Source organism: Xiphias gladius, chromosome 17 (assembly GCF_016859285.1).
Source record: "Xiphias gladius isolate SHS-SW01 ecotype Sanya breed wild chromosome 17, ASM1685928v1, whole genome shotgun sequence".
NCBI lineage: Eukaryota > Metazoa > Chordata > Actinopteri > Istiophoriformes > Xiphiidae > Xiphias > Xiphias gladius.
Genome location: NC_053416.1, coordinates 26,968,731 through 26,995,417, shown reverse-complemented (window position 1 = coordinate 26,995,417; position 26,687 = coordinate 26,968,731). Strand labels below are relative to the sequence as shown.

Below are 26,687 nucleotides of genomic sequence, written 5' to 3'. Positions count from 1 at the left end.
TTCAGATAAGGAAAAACCTCCCCTAAAATCCTTTTTTAACATGGAAAAAATCGTAGTAACCTCAGGAAAAGCAACAGAAGAGGGATCTCTCCTCCCCATCTGAGATGTTGGCAGCAAGATGCAACCTACCATAAGCTTTCTTTCTACAAGGTGATGCATTAATTGTGCTGTCATCCTCTCTGTTCAGGCCTTATCATCATGTTCGCAAACAAATGTTATCAGGATGTATTTCCTTCGTTTCATTCTAGTATCATTCTAATGTTAATTTTGTCAGTGAGTATTTGAGTATTAAGTAAGTGAGTATTAAGTATTTTTTTTAGTCCATGTTAGTTTTAGTCATGTTTAGCCAGCCTCTTTTTTTTTTTTTTTTTTTTTTTTTTTTAGTCAGTTTAAGCAAATAAGATTTCATTAAAAGAAAGTTAAAATGAAAATAAGTCACGGTATGGCAGGTTGTATGGTTAAGAATGCAGCTTTGCAGAGAGGATGTCTGGTCTAATGTTATTATTTAAGCAAGACATCAATACAATCAGTATAGAGTCAATCATTGCTATGATCTTAGCTTTCTGTTTAATAACAAAAACCCTGAGTATCCAGAAAAAAGAAAACCCTACACAATCGATCAGAACAAAGCACAACAACCTTGCAATACATTTTACCCTAATAATGTTCAGTTTTTGCAGGACTATGTCAGAAAGGTGTTGATTTTATTCTGTAACTTTGTAGGCCTTAGTGTTAGTGTTGTACTAGACTGTGTTATACTCATACAGTAAGTGTTTATAATAGGTTGTACACTACCATTTAAATAAATGTGTAAGAAAATATTTGGAACACAAACGAGCTAAGTACTAGACAGGTGATTACTGCCCAACTTACTTTATTCAAGCCCAAAACCAATCTTCTATATAATTTGCTGTGCATTTTAATAACCAGTAGATATGACATTACCCTGCATGGACCAATTCGAAATTGACAAAACCTGACTATGAAATGTCTATGGCAATTAAGTTGTGTATGGTTTAGCATGGATGGCATTTTTAACACTTTTGCCTTAGGCAAAAGGTTAGCCAGCTTAGTTGGCTGGGCTGACTTTTCAGTGAGATTTAAGTCCCATCTGCAAGGAATGTAGCAATGTCCCTTGAAACGCTAATACATAACGTTACACCTCCGTTTTTAGTTGTTGGCTTAATTTGGATTTAAAAGTATTGTAACATTAACGTAATGTTATTTTACATCTTAACATTTGGTCACCTCAACTTCTGTGTCTTGTGCATTGAGGTGTCTCTTCAGGTTTGTGGTATTTTTCCAAGTGATTTTGTAGCCTCGGGGCTTCTCTTCCGACAGCAAGTTACTACACACTTACTTTTTTTCTCTCAGCAGCAATATATCTGAAGTGCAAAAGTCAGCCCATTTTTTCTGACCAAGCCCAGCTGATGCTGTCATGTTCTTTTTCCATCACCGCATGTTGTCCGAGAACCCACAGCCATAGAGTGAAAGTGCACTCAGTATCTAGGTCTAAACTAGCACTGTTGGTAGTGCATTCACGCGCTACTGCTGTGTAAAGTCACCGGGTTGATTATTCAGGCACGCAAGAAGAGAAATTTACAGTGCAGCCATTCAGTGAAAGAACGACATTTGAGTTGTGTCATTGTTTAAAAAAAAAAAACTGTTTAACATATCATTTTTTCTCAATGAAAACAAAGAGTTTACATTATAGTTTTATTTTTAAAAATCGGTCTTAGTCACCTCTCTTTTCGTCAATGATATTTTATGGAGATTAGTCACAGTTAGTGTTTAATGATTTCAGTTTTGTCTCATCAACATCTGGTCTTCATCAAGAAAAAAGTTTTTGAATTTATTTCATTACAATTTTCATCAATGAAATTAACACTATTTCATTCTAGTTTAACATCACATTTTAAGTCCTCACTCTGATAACTACCTTGCATCTACGGTAAATTCAAGATGTTCATGAATATCTACTATGCCTGTGTTTGTTATTAGTGAAATAATAGACTGATTTCACCATCATTTACTATTAGACCACTTACAAAAACAGAAACATGCATACACACTTATGTTTTTGTTGAGTTCTTCTTTCACATGCCAAAAATTAAACATATACTGTACATTAACATGTAAAACTACAAAAAAAAACCAAACTTGTGACCGGACACAGCATTGTGACGGCTCAGTCTATACATCACACATTTTAAAGTGTGCTTATTGTGGCCTAGCCAACAGCAGGAAATAATATCGTTTTGTGTGGAACAACCTTTATTTGGCACACTTTGTGTCAGGAATTTTGTTGACAGAAGACTTTAAATGTAATATTTGTCAAGAGCTATGTTAATGTTGTCTTTGGACATAAATGTGCAAAGTTGATGATTTTTAGAAAAGTTGCCTCCAAAGAAAATGCATTTTTGCTTAGGCTTTTAATAATTTTATTTCTGTTTCAGCAACAATAGATTTAGGGAAGTCGGGGTGTTTCGAATAAAATTCACTCAGTGGCCATTTCACAATCAGTTACTTAACATATTCTCAGAATAGCACAAGGTAGCTCAACCCAGTCAGTAACATTTAGCAGCAGAGACAATTATGAAAGACTGAGACAGAGGTAAAAGAAACAAACCACGGGTCTCTAACCACAGTCACTGATGGGAACTGCCTCTTTTAAACTCCCTTAAATTTCATAATGGCTCTTCTTAGTAGCACTGAACAAACGTAACTAATTATTATGTATTTCTTTCTGTTTAATGTTGCTATTTATCTGTATGCTGCTTTTTGCAGAATTTCTTCACCATTTTGGTCATATTTTTGTGTCTTTTAAGAAAGAGCTGAGGCATAATCTGAGCCTTATACAAACATAAAGTATAATGATATACTGTTCACGTTACTAGAGATCATTACCATTCTTAATAACTGGCTTACCATAAACTATTTCAAAGTGACTGAAGCCTCGTCACTTGCCACAATTCTTCTGTGGATATAGGCTTTTTCAGTTTTTTCTGTCTCCTCATGTATAGTCAGACTGAGCAGCATCATAAGAGAAGTCACATTTGTATCTAATCAGAAGGGTTTGTCCTCCGACACTTGGCCATTTAAGGACATCTCAGACTCAGCTTGTCAGGCTCAGCACTACATTGTCATAATGGGCTCCACTTTGGTCTGTTAAAGCTGTAATTTGTCAGCTTCCACTGTACTTTGAGTTGAATGCTAACATTAGAATGCTGATATGCTATACGGGCCCTGATATATGCAACTTTGTTCATCTGATGAGCAAGAGCTGTGGTTTGTTATGATTTGTCCTTATACAAAACAAGCTTCAGGAACACCAGTGGAGAAGGTTGGTGGTGAGTTTGAGCTCCCCGCAGCCAATTCAGTTGCATCTGAAAAGCATTTTGTTGTCACATGGGTGGCCTATTGTGTATATAAAAAGCAAAAAGTCTTTTGTGTGGCTTTCAGCAAACACTAAGGAGGATTCATAGACCACCCATGTAAACAGGCCACAATGGGTAGTACTGCCGCCTCCTACACAACAGTTGATGTTAACAATGAACATAACCACTATAATAAGATATTTCAGTTGCTTTCTTTTTAAATTTCATTTTAATCTACACAGTCAATAAAATACATTTTAAAAAATGCAATGGGGATATAAAATGGAATATGTCAGCGTTACTCTTAATTTCACATCTTGAGGAGTCAGTAGGGCCTGGAGAGGATTGTTAATCTCGATTCAAATATAAAATGCACTGCAATATTTATTTACACAGTCTGCCAAGCCTCATTTTGGCTTCTGATGGGTATGAATATTGGATAACTGGGATCATTCTCAACATTTTGTTTGTCACATGATTTTCTATAAGAGCACAAAATGAAGACATTCCTTTGCCACCTCCTCAAATAATATGATAATATCTGATTACATGTCCTGGGATTGTAGAAATCAGATTATGTTGTTCGGTAACTGTCAGATTTGACTGCTCAGGGTTTGAATTTGCAGTATGAACATAGTAGTTGCGCTGCTTATCCTCCCCCTTTTTCTGCAGTCTGTATCCATTCTTGAATCACTCACAGTCAGTTTAACATACTTCACAAAGTAGATATCTTTTATTGAAGAAGGAGCCATTTGGTTTTTGAGCAGGCACTAAGCATTCCCATATTTCTTTCTTCTTCTTTCTTCAGAAATTGTGGTACCATAGGTTACTATCAAAGTTAAGTGCAAGATGTGAAGTTAAGAATGGGCTCAGACGACTGGAAGAGGGGACTTTCTGTGTCTTTTAAGATATATGGGGGTCTGATGAGGTCTGGCATCACTGATCAGTCTTATGGCCTTGATGGAAAGAGGAACCCGGAGGCATTTGCTTTCACTTCAGGCCAGATGGTCGTGGCGCTCGGCCATGGCAGCCACACTGAGGATGTATGCCCTGTCAGTCCACAAATCAGAGGCTTATGGGTATGTGTATGAAAAGTAGGAAAAAGTCAAAGGTAGTAACAAGGTGTTTTCCTGGTAGAAGTGTGACTATGTTGTAGTGTCACTTCCTGAAATAAAGCCGCACTTCCCAGTACCACAAATTGATCACTTTTGCTATCACTTTCTCTAAATTTCTGATTTAAAAAGGAATTTCACTGCTGCAAAGGGGCCATTTCTTAAAACTAGGTCACCTTTGTAGTGGACATGTGCAATAATTATTTTTGAAATCATTGCCGTATAGCCAGAAATAGCTGAAAAAGGTTTTATATTACGTATCACTCTAAAGCAGAAAATCCGCAACAGCAGGTCCAGCCCTTTAAACGTGAATGTCCGTGACTGACTGAGTGATGTCTGTGCCCGAGTGAGTGATGAAGTTACACCATCGGTCGGCAGGCCAAGTGTTGGCGTTTGCCCATTGGCTATTGCTTTGACCCTTTTAGTGATTTTTCTTTTTTTAAACACCTAGCGATAAATCTAGGGAAACACTTAAGCTACTTTCCATAGAAGAGAGTTGCCAGATTTGACCACGAGCGTTTGGTTGGGCTTTCCCTCCACAGGCACACCTCTCTATGATCATCATTCAGTTGACTGCACAACAGCTGACACAACATTTCTCTCCGCATAATCATTTTACAAGTAAATATAGCCAAAAACGCGGCACAACCGCTGTCTTTGACTTACGTGAATGGTGATTTTGTCAGATACTGTTCCAGTTATAAAATCAGGATTTCAGCAGTGCAGAGCAGCAGTTTTGTACATGGCTTGGAAGTGACTGCTGGTTAACATGTAGTCTTAATGTGCCACGTTTCAGTCACTGTTTCATACTTGTTCCGTTGTCTGACGACAGAATCAGAAAACGTCATTGAGAACAACTTTACTGGGAATTCGGCTATATTAAATTACTGTATATTTGAGCACAGAGTAGGAAAGAAACACACAGATAAAGGGCTGAAACCGGCTGACACTAGGAAGAATGCAAGTACAACAAAATGATGTAATGAATATGCTAATTAGCGAATTACATCATCTAGTGACACTTAGTGACTGTTCAAGCAGGCTTTAGCTACTTTCCATTGAAAGTAGTTGTTTACAGCTGGTCCACAACAGTTTTCAGCTACGTCCTCAATTTAACATTGACCATACGCGGTCCAGACCTATACTAGGTTTTGACCTAGTCTTCCTCATTGTGGAGTCCAGTTGTATTGTACCAAAACACCTTCTACTACCCTGCTGCTGATAGCTGTACAGGGAGACGGATAATGATGAGGAACCAGTGCCCTTTTCACCCAGCCCCCAGAAATAAAATAAAAGTGGAAAGGTATTTGAGGCTATTGTGACAATAGCGCAGTTATGGCCTGAAGTTTAAAGTGAGTTTGTGACTGGAAGATCGCTGGTTCAATCCCTGGACCATTAGGATTGAATCTATGCCCACCTAACCTCTCACCCACCACAGTGGTGCTCAACAGCCCCCTAGCTTGGCAGCCAGCAGGTCAGACTGTGGTTATACTGGACAGCTTCAGTTCAGCTTCAGTACAAGAGAGGTTGCCTCTAAGTGAAACTACCCTGAATAAAGGTAAAAAAAAAAAAAAAAGATAAATAGCCAAGTAAATGTTACCTGATGCTATGTTGAATATCCGTTTTATTATGATTCAAGCCATGTCACTTTTTAATCATCATACACATTTTTGGTTACCCTGTGCAATCTTTTTGTCATAGTAATGTAATAGTGCTATGGGCTATTTTCAACAAAAAGGGTTCCATATAAAGGATTTCTCTTGTATTCATAAAGAAAATGTGGGAATGAATCATTGTGTCTTGTTAGTCTGTTATCTTGTGTTCTTTTTTTTTAATAGAACTCCTCATGTTTGTGTTCACCTGGTGAAAACAGCTCCTCAAAGGAGGAGAATGGGGAAGACTGGTGCAAAAACAAAGCCCACAGTCCACCTGTACCATAGCCATCCTTAGTCAGTTATGTTTCTTAACCCGCAAAACCTGGAGCAGACTATGCTGGACATATGTCTTTTTTTTTTTTTTTTTTTTTTTTTTTTTAAATGATTTTTTTTTTTGTGACTGTCTGTCTTATTAAAGAATTTCTACTGTGTGATTCGCTGTTAATGTCCTTGAAAAACGATTTGACTGTAATAAAGGCGTTGTCTAAGTATTTGTCCTTGTTCAACAAACAAATGTGGATATATTGTCAGCACATACTGTCTGAAAAGAATAAACACCGACAGATTAGCACTTAAATGCATGGCAGTAAGAGCCGAACTGGGACAGAGCTACAGTGTGTTTCTGATGAAGATACGATGGAAACTGTAAATAAATAATCATAAAAAGTCCCCTTGCTATTCAGTATTTTCGGCATTTTCTGGTTTTCACTCAAAGGCTTTTTTAATGGATTTTGAAGTTACAATGAAAGCTAATTTTATCAGTCTATACAATGTATTATATTTACATAAGACCAATTTTAGTCTAAAGCATTGATGAATTAAGTTATTGCATTTACAGGATGTTCATCTGTCCAGTTATATCCCACTGGGATTCTTTTTTTTTTTTTCCTGTTTAGGAAATCCAGATATATGTTTTCAGCCATCCATATGAGGCCCAAAGCTTTCTGTTGTGCTCCTTCAACCTCTGTGGAATCATCGACTTCATCCTAAAAAATAACAAAATAAAGAAAACTGAGCACTGTGAAGTTTGTTACAGTGTGACAATTTTAAATTCAATTTCAAATTAATTCTCCATTGCTGTGAATCTGCCGCTCAGACACCCTGACCTCACCAGTTGCTACAGAGCAAGTCACTTCAGCTGCAGGGCCTCTCTCTCGGCTACAGCTGTCACGAAACATTATACCAGGAAGATGGTTTTCCTCCAAATACATTGGTATTTAAATTTTTGTATCACCTACAGGGTCAAACCTTTCTGCTGTGCTGCTCCATCCTCAGTGGAATCAGTGACTTCATCCCAAAAATAAATAAGAGAGAAAGTGAGAACAGAGAAGCTGGTTGCACAAGGCTGTTGCCTCAGTTGTAACAACGTCGTGGCAGCCGCACTCCTCTTCGATATGCTGTTGTGTCTGATTCCACAGCTCTGTATTTGGCTTCTTTAGAGTAGGGCTAAATATCAGAGTCCAGCATTTTATTGTGAAACTACTTTTCTTTCAAATAAACTGGTATTTTAGCGTCAGCTCCTTGTTTCTAGAGAGAGAACAAAAGGGCAGAGGGACTGTTTTGGTTCCTGAGTTTGGATATGCCCTATGACCGTACTTGGAGGCAAGCCTAAAAAAAAGAAAAATACCACTGTTAGTCTAAGCAGGTTATAAAAAAAGTGTTGTGCCTGTGCAGCTAAAAGCAGAGAAATATTTTGATATTGGAAAGGCAGAGGGAAGATTAATACCATTCATATACATGTACTCCCCAAACTAGAACCACAGGAATCAAGTTGAAAATAGTTGAATTCGCCCTTTTTTGTGGAATTTATCACATTCATATTATTGAATTGTTGAGTTTGAGGTGTTCATTTTTTTTAAGCAACTGATCAGGGTTCACGATGATGAAAATGTCTACTTCCATCAAGTTTTTCTCACATTATTCTACCATAGCTTTCTAGAACTGTTTGTCCTGAAAGTCACTGTTTATCTGAACTCTGACACATCAGCATTCCCTTGCCCTGCAATATTTTATTGATTTTTGGTCAGCTTGGTGTTATGAAAATGAACAGAAAGAAAATGGGAAAGGTATGTGGTGAAAATCTCTGCTTTCACTGAACAGCAAACTTGTGTGTTTCCTCTGAGGTGCTGTGCATTGATTGCCTCAATACCACACTTACTCATTGATCCACTGCCACCCCCTCCTTCTCTCTCTTTTTTTCTCCTCCCTCAGACTTGATTCAGTGCACAAATGAGATGAATGTGAACATCCCTCAGCTGGCTGACACACTGTTTGAGAGGACCACTAACACCAGCTGGGTGGTTGTCTTCAAGTCCCTCACCACCACACACCATCTGATGGTCTATGGCAATGAGGTCAGGAGTTGACCACTGTTCTCCACCTTTGCTGAACTGGAAGATTAGGGAGATTTTTTGTTAAATAACTTATGTGATAAAGGTTTAACCCATGTACACTGACAACATGCTGTACATTATATTGTGTTTTGGTATGAGGTAGCTTAGTATCATTTAATAGTAGTGCACTAAAATGTTACACACCCACAAGTAAAGCTGTTCATTGTGCAACAGTTAGCTGGTTAAAGAGCCTCATTTGTTGTGAATGCCGCTTGAGTTCCTCATACTTTGTTTTTCTTGTAGAGGTTTATACAGTATCTGGCCTCAAGGAACACACTATTCAACCTCAGCAATTTTTTGGATAAAAGTGGCCTACAAGGTATATTAAAACACTGTACACATTGTGCAGTAATAAGCCTTTAAATACTGAGCCAATATTCACCTCACTACTTCTGTTTGTAATGTAGGCTATGATATGTCAACCTTCATAAGGAGGTATAGCCGCTACCTGAATGAGAAGGCTGTGTCCTACAGACAGGTCGCTTTTGACTTCACTAAAGTAAAAAGGGGGTAAGTAGCTTTTATTTTCACTCTTTAGCTTTCACTGTATCTGGTCCAACGTTGATGTTCTTCTTCCAGAAACTTGATGTTTCACACCCTTGGGAAGTGAACCGACAGAGCTGAATAATACTGAAAAATAACATTGCAGTAGTTTTATTTCCTGCCAAATACATTGTGAAATTTTTGTTAAAGGTTGCATAAATTCATTAGATATATGCAGCTTTTAACTTCTACAGCTCGATTAGGGGGAAAAAAAAAAAAAAGAGTTCCTGTTTTTGCGTCACTTCATTTTAAAGCCAAATTACTCAAACATGATATTGTGAAGCTCTGTGCTGCAAGTAGAGATTTAATCATTAATACATATGCTTTTGTGTTGATTCAATAAATTGAGATCATAAGAATCAGCCATGTCCATTAACGGTACAAAATCCTCAGATAATGAAAATCAAGACTAGAAAGCCATTTCTATCTGTGTCAGCAGGCTCAAAGATATCTCAGAGTATATTAGATTTGCTAAAGCTTCGTTTTCTTTTTTTCCCCTTTTTACAGGTCTGATGGATTGATGAGAACCATGAACACAGAGAAACTCCTCAAGACCATCCCTATCATCCAAAATCAAATGGATGTGTTACTTGATTTCAATGTGAGTGCTCAGTATTGTCTGCACTGGTTGGCATTTAAATCTATCACTCATGCATGTTGCATACAGTGCATTCAGAAAGTATTCAGACCCCTTCACTTTATTCACATTTGTTTATGTTGCTGCCTTATGTTAAAATCCTCTAGATTAATTTTTTTCCCCTCATCACTATAATCTCAACACACCATAATGACAAAGCGAAAATAGAATTTTAGAAATTGTTGCAGAATTATTAAAAAGGAAAAACTGAAATATCTGATTGACCTAAGTATTCAGATCCTTAACTGAGTACTTAGCTGAAGCATCTTTGGCAGTGATGACAGCCTTGAGTATTCTTGGGTATGACGCGACAAGCTTTGCACACCTGGATTTGGGGATTTTCTGCCATTGTTCTCTGCAGATCCTCTCAAGCTCTGTCAGGTTGGATGGGAACTCTGACAGCCATTTTCAGGTCTCTCCCAAACTGTTCGATTGGGTTCAAATCAGGGCTGTGGCTGGGCCACTCAAGGACATCCACAGATTGGTCCCTAAGCCACTCTTTCGTTGTCTTGGCTATTTGCTTAGGGTTGTTGTTCTGTTGGAAGGTGAACCCCGAGCCCAGCCTGAGGTCCTGAGTGCTCTACACCAGGTTTTCATTAAAGATATCTCTGTACTTTGATCCATTCAGCTTTCCCTCAACCCTGACCAGTCTCCCTGTTGCTGAAAAACACCACCACAGCTCAATGTTCCCACCACAGTGCTTCACCATTTGGATGGTATTAGTTGGGGGATGAGCGGTGCCTTTTTTCCTCCAGACATGACACTTAGAATTTAGGCGAAGCAGTTAAATCTTGGTTTCATCAGACAAGAGAATCTTGTTTCTCACATTCTGAGAGTCCTTCAGTTGCTTTTTTTTGCAAACTCCAAGCAGGCTTATATGCGTCTTTCACTGAGGAGGGGTTAATGTCTGGCCACTCTGCCATAAAGCCTAGATCGGTGGAGGGCTGCAGTTACGGTTGTCCTTCTCCAGTCTCCACACAGGATATGTGGAGTTACCATCGAGTTCTTGGTCACCTCTCTTATCAAGGCCCTTCCTCCACCGACTGCTCAGTTTGGTTGGGTGGCCAGCTCTAGGAAGAGTCCTGGTTGTTCCACACTTCTTCCATTCAAGAATTATGGAGGCCACTGTGCTCCTGGGAATTTTCAATTAAGAAGAAATGTTTCGTAGCCTTCCCCCTATCTGTGCCTAGACACAATCCTGTCTCTGAGCTCTGCATGCAGTTCCTTTGACTTCATGGCTTGGTTTTTGCTCTGATACACATTATCAGCTGTGAGGCCTTATATAAACAGGTGTGTGGCTTTCCAAATCATGTCCAATCAGTTGAATTAACCACAGGTAGACCCCAATCAAGGTCTAGAAACATCTCAAAGATGATCAAGAGAAATGGGATGCAACTGAGCTAAATTTCAAGTCTCATAGCAAATGGTCTGAATACTTATGTCAGTTTGATATTTCAGTTTTTCCTTTTTAATAAATTTGCAAATAATTCTAAAATTCTGTTTTTTGCTTTGTCATTATGGGGTATTGAGTCCACACTGATGAGGGAAAAAATGAATTTTAACAATTTTGGCATAATGCTGCAACATAACAAAATTTGATAAAAGTTAAGGGGTCTGAATACTTTCTGAATGTACCGTATATTACGTGCAGTTTTCATTCTTGTGACCCAGTGGGTTTTCAAAATGGTCATCCCTGAGGAACTTAAAACTGATTTTTCTCACACCTCCAATACTCTTCCAGGTCAATGCCAATGAACTGACAAATGGTGTGATCAACGCAGCCTTCATGCTTCTGTTCAAAGATGCAATCCGACTGTTTGCAGCCTACAATGAGGGCATAATCAACCTCCTGGGTAAAAACAAGCTTTTGTGTTGTCATAGCCTTGCAGATTTACTGTTGGATTGTAGGGGTTTCCTTACTGTCCTTTGCGTTACAATTGAAGGAGTCACTACAGATGATGAGGGACATTGACCAGTGGTGAAAGACTGAATGACTAACTCCAGATGTCAGATGCAATTATTGAATACTTTGCATTTAGCCTTGAAAACAAGGATTCAAGATTCAATTTAATTATCATTATACAACACAAAATTGTACTATGAAATTACAGATTTAGTCCCTTTATGCTATTCACAAAAAACAAGTTATATAAACGAATTAGTAAATAATCATAATAAGTCATAAATATAAAGCTATTATCGTGGTGGAGTTTGGAGGATGAATTCAGTAGTCTCACAGCCTGTGGAAAGAAACTGCTCTGAAGTCTGGTGGTCTAGCAGCAGATACTTCTGTATCGCATGCCAGACGGCAGCAGGGTGAACAGGCTGTAGCTGGGGTAGGCATTGTGTTTTAGTATCCGTTGGGCTCTGCACAGGCACTTTCACCTGACCAATATTACTGATCCTCGGTAGATGGGTACCGCTGATGTTCTGGGCAGTTTTACTCACCCGCTGCAGAGCCTTCCTTTCCTGGGTCATGCTCAGATGATAATTGTGATCATTCCCACAAAGTTAATGTAAGTCCTGAATTAACAGAAAAATGGAGAACTTGAAAACTGATGGATTCCTGGGATTGCAGACCTCTAACAAGCCTATATCAAAGAAAGTGTATAGTGGGCTGTCATGAACTATTTCCCTGCAGACCTCCTCAATTCTTTTCTGACCATGGCCTAAAATTCATATGCAGCAAGGTTTGCTTGTTACTGTTTTAGCATGATTTTATAAATCTTTTACAGGGCAAGGTGTAGTTTGAATCAAAACTGTAGTTATACAATAGTCCCCAATGTTCATGATCATATGATGGGGAACATATTGGTATGATTAGTGATTTGTTCTCATTGTTCTCATTTACCTTTTGTCCTGAGTCCCAAGATTTCAAAGAAGGCTTAAAGTCTGGAATTTTACTAGCATACACTGTAACAAAGTCTGCTGAGACTGATAATTTGAAGCATGTACCCTATGGAGACACTGTATCCGTAAAACTCTATATTGTGTTTTGAAAATATAAACTTAAGAACATAAGAACAAGTAAAAGCACATTATGGTAGTGTTTATAATAATCTTTTTGTTGTGCTTGTTTTCTTATTTTAACAGAGAAATACTTTGACATGAAGAAAGTCCAGTGCAAAGATGGACTTGACATTTACAAGAAATTCCTTACACGAATGACAAGAATCTCAGAGTTCCTTAAAGTTGCAGAGGTAAGTCAGAGCCCCAGATTAGCCAATCAGGAATTGCAAAAGGGTCTATGATCATTTAGATGGGTTGTTTTTTTGTTTTTTTTTCTCATCCATATTGTGACGGTGCAGCAAGTGGGCATTGATCGAGGGGACATCCCAGATCTGTCTCAGGTAAGCCTAGATGCAAAATCTAAAGATAACATTTGGCATCTTTGCTATTACTTTGAATAGTGTACATTAATTTGACACCCATCACCTCTCTGCTAGCTTTACTTTACTAAAAAGTGGAAAATTGACAAATTTTGGGGAATTAATATTATATACAATATTATTTATGTCATGTGTCTATATACGATTGCCAGAATATATATTGTGCATGTGTGTATTTGTCATGGAACAGCACACAAATATGCTTATAGGTAGCAAATCATTATGAAATAATGGCTGAAATGAAGAATACTGTCTATGTGCAGTAATACCTGCTTTAAAGACACTCCAATTCTCATTTAAGTGACCAGTAATATATATTCTGTCTGGCCCTTATTGAAATACTGTAGTTATTACCATTGATACAAGTATGTTAAATGGTCAGTTTGCAAAATCACAAGAAAAATGGTTTGTCATTTAACCTAACTGGTATCCAGCCATGCAGATAGTCTCTGTTTTTTCTGCTGAAATCTTAAGATATCCACCACTGAGAATTCCAATTCATTAGAGATGAGTAGAATATTATTCATGCTGCATTTGTTTTAGAAAAAAATATTCCTGTTGAGTTTTCAAACATTTCTGTGCTTTGGGCACCACAAAAATTGTTTTATCGTTCTAACAAATATAAATGAGGTTGTTGATCAGTACTGATGACCTAATGATTGCTTTCCCCAGTACTCAGAAAATCACTTTATATTTTAAATCATTCTAAATCACTTTATAGCTTATACATATTGTGTGCAATTAACTGCAGTGGTGGGGAACTTTTCGTACTTTTTACGAATATACTGTGAAGCAGCGTTTGATTTACGGAGATAAGTATATTGACACACTTTAATATCTCTAGGCATATTTGTGAGCTTTCACTGCATGTCCTGGGGTTTATTATGTGTGCTCTAATTGGTTTAGTGACCTCCTTAATAAGAACTTCCAAAATTTGGCTATTATTGTCCTTTCACAGGCTGCTAACCCCCTTCAGCTTCAGGCCTAACAAGTTTTAACACCAAGTGCTGTGCACGCCAGGCAGGCAATACATGAGCTCATTATTGCATTTCCGAACCCCTTGGAACTCTCACTCACTTCTAACCTTGCTCGTCATACAGCAAATAAAGGTGTGAATCAAGGGTTTTAGTGTGGGATAGGATAGACCCATCTTATATAGACCAGTGACCTGCTGAAATGTTGCATTATGTAGGATGTACATTTGTTTAGAGGCTCTGTTGTTCATTCTGTATTTAGTTGAACTTTGTAACTGTAGCAGGTAAACCAGAATTAGGTAGCTTTCTCCCAAACGTTTTCTAAATAATATCTTGACTGTTACCACCTTTATTTTCTGTAACTTCTATCTCTCCATTTTCAGTTTACAGTTTGTGTAAGTATATGAACCTTTTCTCTCTCTGTTTCTGTATTTGAGTGTAGTTCTGTTTGTGGACCTTTTTTTTTTTTTTTTTTTTTAATTGTTTCAGAAGACATCTTGTGTTAGGCTTTCCCCAGCCTTTGAAACTTAATGTGTGTCAATGACATTCATGCTAGGCCCCCAGCAGCTTGCTGGATGCCCTGGAACAGCACTTGGCCTCTTTAGAGGGAAAGAAAGTCAAAGACTCAACAGCAGCCAGCAGGTAGGTCTGCTTTGTCTCTGTTCACTTGGTCTCGATCCCTGCCATATGGGCTCAGAGCACAGGCTCATGTTTGCCTCAGCAACTTGATAGTATCAAACTTAGTCAAAGTTTTTTTTAATTGTTGTTTATTTTTTTTCCCAACATGAAAGAGTAAAAAAAATTGCTTTTTATAGTGAAACTATTCATTCATTTGATACAATTCAGAACACAGTAGAAACAAGTTAACTTTGACACTACAGTGAGGTCAAGCAGTATAGATTTTGATAGCTCTGACATTATTCTTTGTTGGTCAATGTTTTTTGTGTTTGTACTTTGATTCAGGGCTAGCACCCTCTCCAATGCTGTCTCCTCCCTGGCCAACACCGGCATATCTTTCACCAAAGTGGATGAGAGGGAAAAACAGGCAGCCCTGGAGGAAGAGCAGGCTCGCCTAAAAGCACTAAAAGTACATTTTCCTCACTCACCTACATTCTTTTCAACTTAGTGGACTTCAGGCCAGAACATCAATATCCAGCAGCACGGGTGGGATAAATTGGCTTTGGGGAAGTCTGTTGAGGAAGTTTTCCCCAAATTGGCAACAATGCTCACTCTTTGTGTCATAGTATACACTCCTGATTATGTTTGGCATGTGGTTTTCTGCAATCTGAAATGTTTCAGTAGAGCATGTCACTGAGGTCTGCAAATGTGTGGCAGGCTGTGGCACGCTCCTCATAATGTTAAGAAAAGAACAGAAAAAATCACCAGAAGTGTATCTAAAGACAAAAACAAAACAATTTCACCACTGAAGTGGATGTTCTGTGACTAAAAGTTTATAATATTACTAGGGCTGTTCCCTAAAAATCACGGAATCGATGAATCAGGCGAGTCGACTGACATATTTAGTTGGATCACTGCACTTTTTTTTCAGCTGGCTGTTAACTTTACAAACCAAGTCTTGCCTCAGAATGATCAACAACAAAAACCTAACTCTATTGGAAGGAGAGACAGGTGACGGAAATGGAGGGCAGCCGATGCCCAACAGCAGGAGCCAGGGCAGCACAACTCATGTCGTTTGGCCGCTCCAGTGCTGTCAGCTCTGACGCTGACTGTCAATGAAGTCAGAAAAACACACGCTTGTGCAACCTCCTCTACTGCTGTCCAGTGTGACGGAGTGTTCGGGTGACAGAACTGTCAGCAGCCCGGCAGGAGAGATGCTCCGGGGTCTGCTAGGATTTTATAACTCAGCTATGTCCAGGACACACACTTTTACTTTCTTTGACTGTGTGTAAATCTGATGTTTTCACATCACATATGATGAACAAAGGCATTAGAACGTGGGTCTTAAAGGTAAAGCATGAAACTCATGCATACACATGTAAAGTATATATAGTACATTTATATACATACAGTAGATATACATATGTTCTGTGCATATATGCGTATATATACATATATAGTATATATATTATAGAAAAAGAATAAACGATGTACCACAAGCACATGACAAATTAATATAACTGTTTAGTTGCAGGCCTTAGCTGCTACCTTGAAGTTCAATGAATTTCTGCAATACGTGTCAATAGGATTCTTTTCTAGTGAGTATATCATATGCATAGCCACAACAATTGTCATAGATAAGTAGTTGGTCGTCCTTGTGGTTTAGTGCTCCCTCTCCCCAAATGTCCTGTCTCTCTTCTGTAAACTTCCAAATGAGAGCAACATTCTTAAAAATAATAATAATAATAAAAAAATAAAAAACTCTTAAAAGAAAAGATTTCATGTACTATCATACTGAGTAGTTGGGTACAGGTTAGCCTTCATGTTGCTAAAACTAGCCTCCAAATTATGGTAGGAGCAGCGTCTGAAAGAGCTCCAGAAGAATCCTGCTACAGCCACCACAGACTCCTCCCCAGTCTCCACAGTGGACGGAACCATTAATTCAGCCCCTGCCATTGACCTCTTCTCCACCCCCAGCTCCACCAACAGGTGAGGCCACAGCACTTGTAACCAGTCACTCATCTTAAAGTGACCAACATTTCATCATGGCTTCTCCAAATGTCTTGAAAGGGATGTCACAGCGTATTAAATGCTTGAACGTGTAGATGCAGATAAATAGATATTATTTAAATCAAACAGTTCTTCAGGTCATTCTTTTGTAAAAAGTTTTTGTAAAAGTTTGAGAGCTGAAGATTAAAGCTGAAAAGACATCAGATCATTTTATATTTTAATCAGTATAAATAACAGTTAATAACAGTTTGAATCCAAGTCATGTTTTGTGTCAGCTGATGTTTTTTTGGCATTTTGGACTTTTACATCTTAAAGTTTGGTAGATTGAGGTTGATTAACTGAGTCCGAAGGATTATTTAAATGCAAAAAGAAGGTTCTTACAAACATTTAAAATGGTTTCACAGGTTCTTAATTCTTTAAGATTAGATGATCCTTTATAGAAAGTGGGACACTGCAGCAGCAGTACTGATAACATTAGATGAAGCATTAGCAAATGCAATAAGAAGGAAAATACCAGAATTTCCACCCAGAAATGAAAATGAAAAAAATATTTTTAGATAACCCTCTAATTGCAGTTGTATTTTTCTCTTCTGATAGTAACCTTGTAACTGAGATGAGAACCTAATATTTCGTCAACGAGTGACTGATTTATCATCCATACCCTTATTTTATTGCCTGTTCCCTCCAGCACGTCCATGGCAGCCAATGATCTTCTGGACCTGCAGCCAGCTTTCCGGCAGTCGCTGACTCTTTCCACCACCAACACATGGGGAGGTCAGAGCGCCACTCTACTTGGCAACACTTCAGTCCACACTGCTTCCACATTCACAAACACAAATATATAAAAATACACAAGTATTGTCAATGGTAACAATTAAAATCCCAGTACTGTAATCTAAAATCGTTTAAATTCATGCTTTCCCTAATCATTCTACACTCAATATCCTATAATGTCAAAGCGAATACAGAATTTTAGAAATTTTTACCAAGTTATTAACAGGGAAAACTTAAATGTCACATTGATATAGGTACTCAGACCCTATACTCAGTACGCAGTTGAAGCACCTTTGGCAGTCATTACAGCCTCAAGTCTTCTTGGGTATTATGTAACAAGCTTTGCACACCTAGACTTGGGGATTTTCTGCCATTATTCTCTGCAAATCCTCTCAAGCTCCGTCAGGTTGGATGGCGACCGTCAGACAGACATTTTTAGGTCTCTCCAGAAATGTTTGATTGGGTTCAAATCAGGGCTGTGGCTGGGCCACTCAAGGACATTTACAGAGGCAGGTGATGAGTGGTGCACGGTATCGTTCTGACAGGATGGTTAAAATTGAGGCCAAACTCCAAACTGACTTTCATGTATCATTCACTAAGGAGAGGCTTCCATCTGGTCACTTTGCCATAAAGCCCAGATGGGTGGAGCGCTGCAGTGATGGTTTTCCTTCTGGAAGTTTCTCCCATTTCAACATAGAATCTGTCTAGCTCAGCCAGAGTGACCTCTCTTACCAAGGCGCTTCTCCACCGACTGCTCAGTTTGGCCAGGCAGGCAGATCCAGAAAGAGTCCTGGTTGTTCCAAACTTCTTCCATTTAGGAATTATGGAAGCCACTGTGCTCTTGGGAACCTTCAATGCAGCTGAAATTTCTTTGTAGCCTTCCCCGGATCTGTGCCTCGAAACAATCCTGTCTCTGAGCTCTGCAGGCAGTTCCTTTAACCTCATGGCTTGGTTTTTGCTCTGATATGCATTGTCAGCTGTGTGACCTTATATAAACAGGTGTGTGCATTTCAAAATTACCACAGGTCGACTCCAATAACGGTTTAGAAATATCTCAAAGCTGATTTACAGAAATTTCTGTTTTTGCTTTGTCATTATGGGGTATTTAGTATATATTCATGTGGGAAAAAATTAATTTAAAGGATTTTAGCATAGGGCTGCTACATAACAAAATGTAAAAAAAAAAAGTGTAGGGGTCTGAATACTTTCTGAATGCATTCTATATGTGTGTGTGTGTGTGTGTGTGTGTGTGTGTGTGTGTGTGTGTGTGTGTGTGTGTGTGTGTGTGTGTACATGTATATGAGTGTATATATATGTGTGTGTGTATATATTTGTATATATGTATGTATGCATATGTGTGTGTGTGTGTGTGTGTGTGTGTGTGTGTGTGTGTGTGTGTGTGTGTGTGTGTGTGTGTGTATGTATGTGTATATATGTATGTGTATGTGTATATGTATGTGTGTGTGTGTGTATATATGTATATATATATATATATATGTATATTATATATATATATATATATATATTATATATGTGTGTGTGTATATATATATATATATATATATATATATATATATATATATATATATATATATATATATATATATGTGTGTGTGTGTATATATATATGTATATATATATATATATATATAAATGTATATGTTTGCATGTATATGTGTATATGTATATATGTATGCATGTGTATGCGTGTATATTTATGTGTATGCGTGTATATGTATATGTGTGTATATATATGTGTATGTGTGTGTATATATATGTATATGTGTGTGTGTATATATATATATATATATATGTGTGTGTATATGTGTGTGTATATATATATATATATATATATATGTGTGTGTGTGTGTGTGTGTATATATATGTGTGTGTGTGTATATATATGTGTATGTGTGTGTATATATATATATATATGTGTGTGTGTATATATATATAGATATATATATATGTGTGTATTTGTGTATGCATGTATCTGTGTAATCAGAACATTTTTAAAAAAGTCCAAAGTCACTGAACAACAAAGAAACATTTTCTTATTGAAATAAAAAATATAGACATAAAATGTATGCTTGCACAGTTATTGGCAAGCTTTCTATCAATTCAAATTAGTTCCTCAAACAAAGTAAAAAAAAAAAATAAGATTCACCTGTGCTCAATTTTCAGAGTTCACATTACCTGAATTTAACCAATGAATGATGTTTTTACTGCATAAAAAGGGGCTGATTGTTCACAGTTTCTTTATCACAATGGTGAAGACAAGGGAGCTGTCTGTAAGCATCAGAAATGCTATTATCAAAATTGACAAAGATCTTGAAATCCGAACTTTCAATGGTTCGTAACATCATTAAGAAGTTTCAAAGTCATAACTTGTTCCAGTATGTGGTGCTAAGAAGAAAGTCAATGAGAGAAGTCCGCAAAGTTTGGTATGGATTGTGGAAAAAATATCAAGAAAGACATCTAAAGAGCTTCAGGCTGACCTGGAGCAATCTGAAGTGGTGGTTGCAGCCTGTACCATACGCCGCACACTAAACCAAGTAGGGCTCCATGGGCAAAGGCTGAGGAGGACACCGCTATTGAACGAAATGCACAAAAAGGCAAGACTAATGTTTGCAAAAACTTTAGTCATTCTGGGATAATGTTCTATGGACAGATGAAACCAAAGTAGAGCTCTTTGGGAATGCAGTGCATCAGTTTGTTTATAGGTGACAAAAAGAAATCCATAGGAAAATAACACCGTACACACAGTAAAACATGGTGGGGTTCTATCATGCTGTGGGGCTGTTTTGCTGCCTCTGGTACTAGAGGCATTGATAGTATCAAAGAAATGACGAAATCAGAAGATTACTAAGGCATTTCAGAGCAAAATGCGTTACCCAGTGTCAGAAAACTAGGTTTGAGGCAAAGGTCTTGGGTCTTTCAGAAGGACAACGACCCAAAGCCAACATTCAGCAGCACAAATGAATGGTTGAAAAGGAAAAGATGGACTGTTTTAAACTGGCCAGCATTGAGTCCTGCACTAAATCCCACTGAAAACCTTTGAAGACAGCTGAAATCTGCTATTGCAAAAAGGACTCCTGCAAACTTAAGAGTTTGAACACATTGCAGTGGAAGAGTTGAAGAAACTACTAGGTGCTAGAAGCTACTAGATGTCCAAAAGAAACATTTAGAGGCTGTCATTGTTGTCAAAAGTTCTGCAAACAATATTAATGAAGGGTGCCAATAATTGTGTCTGGAGTGTAGTTTGTGTTTGTATTATTTCACTATTATGATAGTTTTGTTTATTCATTGTTTTAAATATTTTGATTATACATTGGAATTATTTCTGAGTGTATAATAAATTCTGTACTTAAAATTAATGGGTACCAGTAATTTGAACCAGGAATGTAAATACTCCTCAAACCTTGTCCCAACAATCAGCAGCCATGGGTTCCTCTAAGCAGCTGCCTTGCACTCTGAAAATTAAAATAATTTATTGCCCGCAAAGCAGGAAAAGGCTATAAGATGATAGAAAAGCTTTATCAGGTAGCCATTTCCTCAGTTTGTAATACATTAAGAAATGGCAGTTAACAGGAACAGTGGAGGTCAAGTTTAGGTCTGGAAGACCAAAAAACTTTCCAATGGAACTGCTTGTAGGACTACTTGAAAGAAAAATCAAATCTCCCATTTGACCCTCAAAAGACCTTCAGGAAGATTGAGCAGACTGTGGAGTTGAGGTGCACTGGTCTACTGTGCAGCGACACCTGCACAAATATGATCTTCATGGAAGAGTCATCAAAGAAAACATTTCCTGCATTCTTAACACATAATTAAGCATCAGAAGTTTTCAAAGGACCATCTAAATATGCCTTATGCATTGTGGAATCAAATCCTGTGGACTGTTGGAGTTGAAATAGAACCTTTTGGCCGCAATGAGCAAAGGCTATGTTTGAAGAAAAAAGGGTGCAGAATTTCATGAGAAGAGCACCTCTTAACCTGTTAAGCACAGGGGTGGATCAATCATGCTTTGGGCTTTGGTTGCAGGCAGTGGAATGGGGAACATTTCACCGGTAGAGGGATGAATTGATTTAATTAAATACCAGCAAATTCAAGCAAACATCACATCTGTAAAAAAGCTGAGGATGAAGAGAGAATGGCTTCTACAACAAGATAATGATCCTAAACATACCTCAAAATCCACAATGGAGTACCTCAAGAGGTGCGAGCTGAAGGTTTTGCCATGGCTTTCACAGTCCCTCGACCTAAACATCATCGAAAATCTGTGCATAGACCTCAGAAGAGCAGCACATGCAAGACAGCCCAAGAGTCTCACAAAACTAAAACCTTTTGCAAGGAAGAATAGGCGAAAAAACCCCAGAATTGTAAGAGTACTGCTCAAACTTTTGTTTTTGGGCCCTTTTCCTTTTTCGTTATTTTGAAATAGTAAAAGATGGAAATAAAAATTTAATCTTGCTTAAAATATTAAAGAAATTTGTCATCTTTAACTTCATACCTTCTGGAAATCAGGTCATCATTTACCCTGATGGTGTACATAATGGCGTGTTTGTGTGTGTGTGTGTGTGTGTGTACACACACACACACACACACACACACACACTATTCAGCTACAACATTACAACCATTAACTGGTTGTAATGTTGTAGCTGAATAGTGTATATATATATATCAATTTATGCTAGTCATTGTCTTTTTTTTATGGTGTTTGCTATATATTTTTGAACCGTAGTTGGAGTTTTGCTTTTTCTGTAAAACACCATTTAAACGCCCTACAAACTTAATCATCATCAAACTTACTCAAAGTTTGATGATGATGACCACAAATGTGATTGCTCTGGGAGGTGGTAGTGGACAGATATTTCACAAATCCTTGCTGCAAACATTGTAATATCATTATTTATCAGGCACAATAAGTAATTAAATCTGTAAATCATGTACCAGAATTATATTCTCAGATCATGTATATGTGAATGGGTTTTGCGTAGTGTATTGAAACCATTACATTTGCTAACATTAGCACAAGCTGAAAAAACAATATGCCAATATTTGCATGTCAAATATGGATTTAAATATTAAAAGTAAAAAATGTTGTACATTTAATTTAAGACGATTAAGTGCCTGCAGAAAGTTTTGCTTGCTAGTGTATCATATTAATGTACCTTTAAGTATATGGTGGAACTTGTGCATGATTTGTATGTGAAACTAAATTGTGTATGACATGGACATGAGAAAAATATAATATTGATTTGCATAGTGTAGGGCTGCCCCCTAAAAGTCAATGAGTCAGTGCATCAGTCAAGAAGACCAAGAGTCGACTTCCGTTTTGTGAGTCGATTCACTGCACTTTTATTTTTTAAGCTGCTTCACAGTACAGAGACCAGTGCAGGGACAACGTTGTGATGGGCTTTATGAACCGAGTCTTGTCTTAAAATGACCGAACCACAAAACCAACTGTCATATAAGTAGAGACAGTGATGAAAATGGAGGGCAGTGCGACTTGTGCAGTGCTAGTGGATGCTCCAGTGCTCTCACCTCTGGTGACTGGCTTGACATTGCTGTCAATAGCCTGACAGGAGAGGCACTACATGGTGCAGTAGAATTTCATAATTGAGCTAGGACCAAGATACTAACTTTTACTTTCTCTGACTGTGTGGAAATCTGATGTTTCACATTCCACATGATGAACAAAGACACTCAAACATTAGTTTTTAGGTAAAACATGAGTCATGTACAGGAGTATGGCATGGGGCAGTGTGAATCAACGAACGACAAGCACCTGACTAATTAATATACCAAAGATGCCCCCACCCGCCCGGAGTTGATGCATTGGTTAGAAGTGCCAACACTAAGTCTATTATGAAAATCCTGACTTGGGGGCAGCCCTAACATAGCACTTAGTTGCAATGCAACCTTATCTCATATCTCTTTATAATGTTGTGTGCTTTTCACTTCAGTTTCACATCAAGAGGTATGTAAGTAATGCGGTTGATGCACATCACAGCAATATTTGACTGACTTAAAGTATAGCATTAGATTAGGCCACATAGTCCATGCTCATTCATTTCAAGTAACTTTTGATATTTATTATATAGGGGAAAGCCTATCCAGAATAAGAGTCAATGCACATTGGATTTTTATTAATTCAGGCCTGACAAACACCAACATTCTTAATATAGGCAAAGGGATTAAGTATAAGTTTAAAAGCTTTTTATCAAATGGACTTTAGAGTGCCTCATAATTACAGTATCTGTAAGTGTTACCATATATGGTTGCCTTACTGCGCTTACTGTATTTTGTCACACAACAAGTTATGCAAGCTTCCCAAAAATTGACACACATTCTAAACACAAACACCATACACAGCTGTTTTATTGTAAGCACAGATGTCTTTAGATGTCAGCCCCTGTGCTGGAGACTGACCATTCTGATAATGAAAATCCTTAACCTGTGAGCTGCGTAGACTAGACCTGAAATTTGACCCAACAAGAGCAGTGCAACAGAGGGCATGATATCAGCCTGTCGCTGTATCTCTTTCTCCTGCATGTCATCTTCCGTGCACTTTTTTAAACTTCTCTTTTTAACTTTTCTCATCCTCCTCTCCATCATAATCTGTATTCCTTCTTTTCCACAGCCCAATCAGATCCTTTCACCTATGCTGCAGAAGTTCTGGAGGAATCCATTCTAAACTCAAACCCTTTCCTCACACTACCTGTTGTTGATTCTGTCCACCCATCCACAGCGTCCTTGGACACTGGCAGTCTGTCCTCTAGAACACCTAGCCATGAAGTGTTCGGTGGGATTGTTGTGCTGCATCTTGTCTTTTCTTTTAGGGTCTAGATTTCATTCTGTGTTCACACTGTGTTCACAATGTGTTGTACTGATGTAACATAAAATCCTAAAATCATCCTGGTTGCTGATTTAGTGTAGGTGAATTCACTACATGATTTAAAATGGATATGGAGTGAATATTTAGAGGTATATTTCAGAGCAGTAGGGAAAGAAATGGAGGAAATGTCTGAAGTGGTTTAGGGTCACTGGTCAGAACAAACTGTTTCTTGACACTTTTCTTACTCAGAGATATGGCATGCTGCCCTACTCCAGATATTTGTTAAATTCCACAACTAGGCAAAGTTCCTAATGTTTACTTTCTTATCTCTTAATATTGTTTGATTTAGACCTTCTTATCTCTTATTTACTTTCTGTCCTTTGGCTTTTGAAATACAAACAAACTCTTTTTTGCATGAATTTCCATCCTTATCAGCAGCATTTTGTTTTTCTCCAGATCAGTACACTACCTTTTTTGACTCAGGCTCTTCCCTGGCATCTGATCTTGATACTGCTGCGCAGATAGAGACATTTATCAAAGGTATCTATGGTGGACAACTGTCTGGCTACTAGATTGCTGACATGCGAGTACTGATATCTTTAACATTTGGGAAATGTCATGAGTGGAGCATTATTGACATGGTGTCTCTTAGTGAAATCAGAGCATTGCATAGAACATTCCTCCTGAACATGCTGTCATCCTCCCTCCTTACTTCCTACAAGCCTAGGGATGTTAGCCTTTATTGTTTTGTAGATAGCCACTAGTTGGCACTGCCCTTAATTTTGCCCCGTATTTAGTCTAGCCATGTGATGAGTGCCACTTCCTCTGCTTTTGTCCTGCAAGTCCTGATCTTTGATTTTCCTCTGTAAAACATCCATCACAACAGTTGCTTGGCTTCACTGCTGTGTTTTTACATAATCTTCTACCCTTTTTCTCCTTCTTCTCTGTCTGTCGGGTTCTTTACTTTTCTGCTGTTGACTGTCTGCTGTTGTTGCTGTGTGTCAGACTCCTTCTGTGGGCCAAGCCCTTACACCACTCTCTTCCAATCTGAGCCCACTGCTGTAGCTGGTCTATTCAGAGGTAAGTACACCCAGGTTGATCAAGTGCTTCCCAGAAGCCTAATACACCTGATGTACCTTACTTTTGTTGTTTTGTGTTATACTTTTCTTTCGGGGAAATGTTAACAGGGACATCAAGGTTTTTACAGCATAGCTACAGTGGAGTTTCATCAAGAAATGAGTGAGCGATCTTTAGCACTGATGGTAAATGTCGGATTGTGGCGGTTTGTTCCGTGGGGATGCCGTTAACAATTATTTTCAGTACTGATTTTTCTGAAGATTACCCATTTCGATATTTTTGACTGGACCTCGATAGCGGTGCCAGCCCTATGTTGACCAGATTTACTGACTTTTCACACCCTTTTAGCAACTTTTCCTCACAAAAGAACCTAGCTACAAATCTAGTGACCTTTTGGACAAATCTTAGCTACTTTCCTTAGAAAGTAAATCGCCAGTATTGCCCTGCAAGCGCAAGGTTGGGCTTTCCCTCTGCAGGCACACCTCTTTATGCGTCTCATTCAATTGACCGTAAAGCCGCTGGAACAGACGTGAATGAGCTTCAAACTTTCTCTCTGAGTTATCATTTTACAAGTAAATATAGCTGAAATCACAGCACAGCCATTGTCTTTGACTTATTTGTATTGTGACTTTGTCAGATGACAGAGTCTGACACGTAAACGGAAAAACATGTAAATGAGAACAACCGTATTGGGAATTTGGCTGTATTAAATTACTGTATATGTGAGCACAGAGAGTAGGAGAAAAGCAAACAGATAAAGAGCAGTCCAGCCACATACTAGGTTTTGACGTAGTGGTTTTTTTTGTGTAAAATGTCCATCATAACTTCTTAAAGTCCAATAAGACATCTTTAACTGTCTGACCAACAGTCCAAAACACAAAAATATTCATTTTACTATATTATTCAAAAGAAGTAGAGAAGCAAATTCTCACATTGGAAAAGTTGTAACCAAAGATGATGAATCGATTATTAAAAGGGTTGCTGATTATTTTTTTGTCTTACTAATCAATTCCTTGTTCAAAAAATGTTTCCTAGACACACTTACCCTAAAAAAAAATACACGTTTAATAATGCATCAAAGAAGACAGAGATAACAGTTCCCTCTGCTCACAGTAGCCTCAGTATACCATGCAGCCACACTCTTTAAAAAAAAAAAAAAGGTTTATTAATTTTAACAAATGGCACAAACAAAATAAAATAAACTAAGCTTTAGTATGTGGTATTATTCATTATACAAGACAAGGGTAGGGAAACTGGGTACAAGAATTACAGCCCTCCACTATCCCC

At 38.0% G+C, this 26,687-nt stretch overlaps 1 protein-coding gene across 13 annotated transcripts in view; it reads left to right on the top strand.

The window, feature by feature from the left end:
* Positions 1 to 26,687, top strand: part of picalma (phosphatidylinositol binding clathrin assembly protein a) — a 51,417-nt gene that overhangs the window by 14,392 nt on the left and 10,338 nt on the right. For 7 of the 13 annotated variants that reach the window (XR_005709195.1, XM_040149626.1, XM_040149625.1 and 4 more), the window contains 13 exons: positions 8,356 to 8,498; positions 8,781 to 8,856; positions 8,945 to 9,047; positions 9,588 to 9,681; positions 11,459 to 11,570; positions 12,811 to 12,917; positions 13,026 to 13,067; positions 14,637 to 14,722; positions 15,044 to 15,167; positions 16,554 to 16,687; positions 17,397 to 17,482; positions 24,780 to 24,863; positions 25,329 to 25,403. Coding sequence is in view for 12 of the 13 variants with exons in the window: in XM_040149626.1 (XP_040005560.1) it covers positions 8,356 to 8,498; positions 8,781 to 8,856; positions 8,945 to 9,047; positions 9,588 to 9,681; positions 11,459 to 11,570; positions 12,811 to 12,917; positions 13,026 to 13,067; positions 14,637 to 14,722; positions 15,044 to 15,167; positions 16,554 to 16,687; positions 17,397 to 17,482; positions 24,780 to 24,863; positions 25,329 to 25,403 (1,266 nt within the window). In the remaining variant the exon portion in view is untranslated. Of the gene's footprint in view, positions 1 to 8,355; positions 8,499 to 8,780; positions 8,857 to 8,944; positions 9,048 to 9,587; positions 9,682 to 11,458; positions 11,571 to 12,810; positions 12,918 to 13,025; positions 13,068 to 14,636; positions 14,723 to 15,043; positions 15,168 to 15,629; positions 16,688 to 17,396; positions 17,483 to 24,779; positions 24,864 to 25,328; positions 25,404 to 26,687 lie in introns of those variants that run through there. The other 6 variants (XM_040149632.1, XM_040149631.1, XM_040149630.1 and 3 more) reach the window with 3 other exon arrangements.